Genomic DNA, 5,958 nt, shown 5'->3' on the forward strand with positions numbered 1-5,958 from the left:
CAAGTCCTTAATCATAGCTGACATTTACTAAAAGCTTTCTATGTGCTTGGGTTATCGTTCCCTTCCTATTCAGAAGGCCTATGGGCTCTGTATGCAAACCATTCGCCCTGTCACCAGAGTCCTGTGAGGAAAGGAGGCCTTGTGAACCCTCAAAAAGTGAGGTTACCCCCTTTCCCTAGAGCAAGGGTCTGGCCTTATATTCTCCACGTGAGGTAATCACTTGAGTGCTTCCTGAGAGAATGGAGATACAGCCTCTCCATCTCTGCCTAATCAGAGAAGTAGCCAGAAGCTTCTGTCAGTGAGAACAAACTGAGCTCTCCCTCCTCAAGCACCTCCAGAAATGGAGCCTGCCCATTCCTGCTGTGACAGGTGGCAGGAGGCCGTGCTGGGCATGCGTCCAGAGGAGGGGATGTCTGAGCTGGGTTTGCAAGGATGAGAGAGAGTCTTTCAGGCAGATAAGCTTCAGAAGGAATCCCAGGCAGAGAGAACAGCATGTGCTAAGGCCCAGACGCAAAATCAACTGGTTTTATTCCAGGAGCTGTGGTTGGCTTGACAGGAAAATGGGAGTGGGGGTGTGTGGATGGAGCAGGCCAGGGCCAGATCTTGTTGGCCTTCTCATTGCAAAGGGTGATTTGCAAGGGGACAAAGTGTTTTCTTTTATCTTTTTTTCAGATTAATATGGGGGTACATACGATTAGGATACATAGTTTGGTTTTGTAAGGTTAAAGGACAAAGTGTTTTCTGAGAGAAATGTAGTCTGTTTTCCCATTTAGGTCGTTGGGGGAAGAGTGACAGAGGAAGTGTTAGATTCTCCCTGGAAGGGAGGGCAAGGAGGGAGACAGTTCCTGACAGCTGCTGGCTATTCTTCCTCCTCTTTCGTGCTTTCTGTGACCTTGTGGGCAGTGTAGCCCAGAAGGGCACCAATTTTTCCCATGAGGACACTGCTGCCTCCAGCCCCTGTAAAGCAAGTACAGACGGGTTGTTAGGACTGAAGCCCCAAGTCGGGGAATCCAAGTGTCTGGAAACCATTGTTGGAGTCCAACCCCCTCATTTCCAGATGGAGAAACAGAGGCCCTTGAAAGGGGATGGGACTTCTGAAAAGTAAATTCTATTTCCATCGTGACTTGTCATGCCAAATAAGAGATGTGTTTCAGAGATGAAAAAAGTAGGAATAATTCACTTCATGTCTGCAATGAAAACATGATATCATTAATAATGTTAACAGCCATCTTTGGGGAGCTCTCACTGTGTGTGTGCTGGGGGTTCATAAGCAAAGGGTCATTTTGTCTTTGTCACAGCCCTGTGACATGTGAGAGGACAGCCATCGTATAGCGCATGGGTTTCCCTAGCCTTTTGGCCCACACCCTTCACCTCCCATTGCAGGGGTGGCCTGCCCCTTCCAGAAGGGCTCTCTCCTTTTGGGCTGTTCTTTGGGCTTCTGCCATTCAGAATTGAGAGAAGATGGAGATTCAGGAAGGCAGAGGGGAAGTTTGTCAGGGTAGGTTTTCTCTGAGATTCTGGAGGCCTGGTTGGTAGGGGGGAGAAGAAAGAAAAAAAGAAAGAAGTGAAGGTGATTGTTATCATTTTTTCTTTTTTTTAGAAAAGTTACTCTGAGTTCTGTATCTATCCCATTCACGGTGTTCAAAAAGTGCAAGTCAGTTGGCCAGGTGCAGTGGCTCACGTTTGTTATCCTCGCACTCTGGGAAGCTGAGGCAGGAGGATCACCTGAGCTCAGCCGTTTGGGAGTAGTCTGACCAAAAGCAAGAGCCCCTGTCTATTAAACATGAAAAACGGAGGCAAGAGGATCACTGGAGCCCAAGAGTTTGAGGTTGCTGTGAGCGATGAAGGATGCCATAGCACTCTCTCAAAGGCACCAAAGTGACACTCTGTCTCACAAAAAAAATAAAAAATAAAAAATAAAAAAAGTGCAAGTCAAGACCAGGGGTGGTGCAAGATTGACTTGGGTTGCTCCCCCATATTTTTTGCCCACTGTGGTCTCTAAGATTGAGCAGATTCGAAGAATGTGAAGTGGAGGATGAGCATCCTGATTTACAGATGAGAGAACTGAGACTTGTGATTTGGCCAAACCATCAGTGAGGCACCTGGCCTTAGAGGCTCAAAATGAGGCTTCTGGCATCACACTGGCTGGGTTCAAATCCTGACTTTCGTTGGACTCCTCGCTAGGTAGAAAAACTTGAGTAAATTACTTAATTCCTCAGTGCCTCGGTTTCTCCATATGTTATGATTAATTGAATAGGAATATTCACTCCACGGAGCTGAGTTAGCCTGTGAAAAGGGCTCTGAACAGTGAAGAGCCTCTCCACCAGAGGACTACACTCACCGAGGCTCTGCAGGGTGGCCACCAGACCCCCAGCGGGCACGCCGCCCCCATTCGCGATGGCAGACCAGCTCATCAGCGACGCAGCCACCGAATGGGCCGCGATGCCGGCCCCGGTGAAGCCCAGGGCAGGCAGCCCCGCCACGGCCAGCCCTGGAGGAAGAGGACGCAGTTAGTAAGCGCCTGGTACAGATGCCCCACCTCCCAAGCTCCCTGCCCTCCAGACTCACCTCCTCCGACAGCCATGAAGGTCACGGCTCTCCAGAACCCGGAGTCACTGTCCTCTGAGCTCTTTTTCTTTTCTGAATCTCTGCTTTCCCCTGCGGGAGAGCGGACAAAGTGGAGTGGAGGAGGGCATGGGTTTCCCTATTCGGTTTCTAGTGCTCCAGATCGCTCCCAGAGGTGGGGACAAGCCATCTCAGAGAGGCTCACAGATGGGAGGGGACTTTTCCTTAGGTGCCAAGCCCTAGGTGGGCATTCAGTAAATTTCGGTAGAATGAAGGAATTGAACAGAGTAGAGGAATTTGAATTTCGGGCTCTGGCCATAGCAATCCTGCGCTGACTACTGTCACATCTCCTCTACTTTAGAAGCACGCCAGGGTCTCCACATCAGACATTCTGTAGCTCTACGCAGGATCTCAAAACTATTCCTTTTTCACACGTTCCTTCCACCCCCCAGGGTCCTTACCTGCTTCCACCCCGACGCAGGTGAAGAGTAGCAGGTAGCACAAGAAGAGCGATACCACTTTCTGCCGCATGGTGGCGCCACCTGCAGGCTTTGTCGCTAGACCCAAGGATGGGCCAGAGGTGGAGATGGTCCCGGGAGTTTTTTTTGGAGCTGAGCAGCTCTGTCCTCCAGTTCAATTCTGACACTATACTGTCAAGTCCCACAGATTGAAGACTTAGTCCCCAAGACTGCCAGTCGAAAGCCCAAGGTTGTTCTACCTGTCCTTCTGACTGGCTGTAAACTAGAGTTCCCACAATCCCCTCCTTGATTAATTTGTTCCAGCCATTCAGAGAACTCAGGGAAACATTTTACTTACATTTACTGGCTTATTGTAAAGGATATTACAAAGGATACAGAAACTGCCTAGGGCTGCCAGTCATCACTCAACTCTTTAGACACTTATTACTCAAAAGACACTTATCACTTTGAAGATTCCAAGGATTTTAGGAGTTGTACGCCCGAAAATGGGGAACAAAGATCAAACATATTTCAAAGTGTCACAAGGGGTAACAGAGGTGACTGAAGGTCACCCAGCAAATTGTACAACCTAGATACACATTCAAGACTGTTGGAATTCAAAACCCCTGCTTCTTCCTTTATACTGCAAAATGAGAAAAAACGTATGCCCCCAAACCCACCTCTAATGTGATCTTTGCCAGATCAATGCTATTTTCTTAAATTAAAAAGAAACCAAAAACCCTCCTGAGCACTTGGCACTTATGATATAAAGTCTATTGGTACCTATAGCAAACCTAGGAAGAAGTTACCATTGTTATCAACCATGTGTTACAGATAAGGAAACTGAAACTCAGAGAGATTAAGTAATATTCCCAAGGCTACCCAGCCAAGAAATGGCAAAATCAGAATTTAAACCTGCAATTGACCAATGCCCCAGCCCACCCTTTCAACAACCTCTTCAGATCACTTCATCTGTCTGCAAAGGTGAACTCACTGTCACATTAGATCCTACAATAAAGGGATTTCAGAAATCATTTGGTCCTCTGAGCAGGTAAGGTAGCTTAATCATCATCTTACAGAGGAAGTAACTAAGGCCACAAGAGTTAAGGCCACAGAGAACTGGTGCAGCACCTATAAGCTGGGTCTCATGCCTCTTGGAGTTTTGTATCCTATCTTCCTAAAAGCCCAACCCATCCCTTTAGACTAGTCCCAGCCCAGGGCACTAAAAAGAACCCAAGGGTGCTGCCTCCCTGAGGAATGGGCGTCCTGGCTCTTGGAGCATGAAGCTCACAGGCAGCCAGCCTAGCAGAGGGTGACAGCTTGATACCCACACTTCACAGCTCCTGGGTTTACCTTGGAGGAGAGAGAGAAGAAGCAATCTTCCTGCTGGAGCCCACTGATAGATGGGAGCACCAGCAAGTACACAGCTCTCGGGCTGCAGGCTGGCTTTTTATAATCACATTTGGATGCCTCCCATCTCGCCCCAGGCAGCCAATCCCTGTCAGAGTTTCCATTTCTTTCACTCTGCTGAGTTTTGTTTTCTCTCTCTGCTCTGTGGAAGCGTCTGTGTGCTGCCTGCTGGCAGAAACATGTAATTCAAGCTGTGGACTTTCGGAACAGCTAAGAGGATTGAAAGCCTTTTTCACATAGCAGGAGCCATAGCCCCACGGGGCTCAGCAAAGCCTGACCATGAGCTCCCCTCCAGGCCCCGAGGGTTTTCACAATTCAATCCAATTAATACCAATACCTTATTTAATAATAAATACCTCATTTATTAAGCACTTGCTGCATGCCAGGGCCAATGCAAAGTGCTATATGTACATGATCTCTTTCTAATCCCACAATAGTCTTGTTGCTTTTTTATTTATTTATTTATTTATTTATTTTTTCAGTTTTGGCGGGGGCTGGTCTTGAACCCGCCACCCCCAGTATATGGGGCCGGCGTCCTACTCCTTGAACCACAGGGGCTGCCCCCACAATAGTCTTGTGACATACCATATACTGTTTCTAAACCCCATAAAAACTAGGAAATAAAGTCATTTGTTCCATTGTTCTCTCAGGCTGGCTGCTTCTGGATGGTGGACATATGGTAAGACCAGTGAAATCCATGTTCATGTCACCATCGTCACCATTCTTGGCTTTAAAATGGATCTCCTGCCCCTAGTAATGGGTTGAGCATTCTTTTTTTCTTTTTTGTAGAGACAGAGTCTCACTTTATCACCCTCAGTAGAGTGCCATGGCGTCACAGCAACCTCCAACTCCGGGGCTTAGGAGAGTCTCTTGTCTCAGCCTCCCGAGTAGCTGGTAATACAGGAGCCCACCACAATGCTCGGCTAGGGTCGAGCATTCTTTAAAGCCTTGGGAGGATGGTGCTTACAGAAACACCGTAAGTCAGTAATGCAACTCATATTTGGAGAACATAGCAATTCCAGTAAGAATGAATCATTGCTTTCTGCGAAATGGAAGGGGACCTGGTATAACTGACCTGCCACCAGATGGATGGCTACTTTCTCTAGGCAATGTTGCCATATTGCTACCTGCTGCGGGCAGATTGGCTATTTGCTGGCAATTGCTAGATCAGCCTTGAGAAGAGGGAGCCCAAATTGTCAGGCCCATTTATAACTCCCATCCTGGCTGTTGTGGACACACTCTTATAGGTTATTGGAAAGCACTAGGGGGGTTCACTTTAGAAGCTGGCTGACATCCACAGGATCCATCCTGACTTCTCTCTGCAGAGCTTCGTCTGAGGTCTTTGGTGAGCATTGATGAGAGACACAGAGATCCACATGCTTTGTGCCCACTCCTGTAGTTCCATCCATATGCCTCTTATTCAGAACTGCTTATTCCTAATCTTCCACTCTGCTCTTTCCATACGCTTGACCATGTAGCCAAGCCATTTGCCACTTATTAGAAATTGGTGTGTAGGCTCGGCGCC

The 5,958-nt window shown here is 47.9% G+C and overlaps 1 protein-coding gene across 3 annotated transcripts; it reads right to left on the reverse strand.

The window, feature by feature from the left end:
• Window positions 1–498: 498 nt before the first annotated feature.
• Window positions 499–4,453, reverse strand: IFI6 (interferon alpha inducible protein 6). 3 transcript variants are annotated; one of them, XM_003799859.3, is made up of 5 exons: window positions 4,377–4,453; window positions 3,027–3,215; window positions 2,569–2,658; window positions 2,342–2,491; window positions 499–957 (listed from the first exon to the last, which is right to left on the reverse strand). In XM_003799859.3, the coding sequence occupies exons 2-5, from the start codon at window positions 3,094–3,096 to the stop codon at window positions 860–862; spliced, it is 408 nt and encodes a 135-aa protein (XP_003799907.1). In that variant the 5' UTR covers window positions 3,097–3,215; window positions 4,377–4,453; the 3' UTR covers window positions 499–859. The 3 variants fall into 3 exon arrangements, with proteins under 3 accessions (XP_003799907.1, XP_023374894.1, XP_023374893.1); XM_023519126.1 differs by having other exon boundaries at window positions 3,027–3,204; window positions 4,377–4,436; XM_023519125.1 differs by having other exon boundaries at window positions 3,027–3,253; window positions 4,377–4,435.
• Window positions 4,454–5,958: the final 1,505 nt, after the last annotated feature.

This window comes from Otolemur garnettii, unplaced genomic scaffold, assembly GCF_000181295.1.
Source record: "Otolemur garnettii isolate 467f Iridium unplaced genomic scaffold, OtoGar3 scaffold00156, whole genome shotgun sequence".
NCBI classification, from domain to species: Eukaryota; Metazoa; Chordata; class Mammalia; order Primates; family Galagidae; genus Otolemur; species Otolemur garnettii.

Coding starts and splice junctions, on each gene's coding strand:
- IFI6 (XM_003799859.3), bottom strand. CDS start 3,096: ATGCGGCAGAAAGTGGTATCGCTCTTCTTGTGCTACCTGCTACTCTTC. Junction 2,492..2,568: donor CTTCATGGCTGTCGGAGGAG/GTGAGTCTGGAG, acceptor CTCTTCCTCCAG/GGCTGGCCGTGGCGGGGCTG. Junction 958..2,341: donor GGCCACCCTGCAGAGCCTCG/GTGAGTGTAGTC, acceptor CTTGCTTTACAG/GGGCTGGAGGCAGCAGTGTC.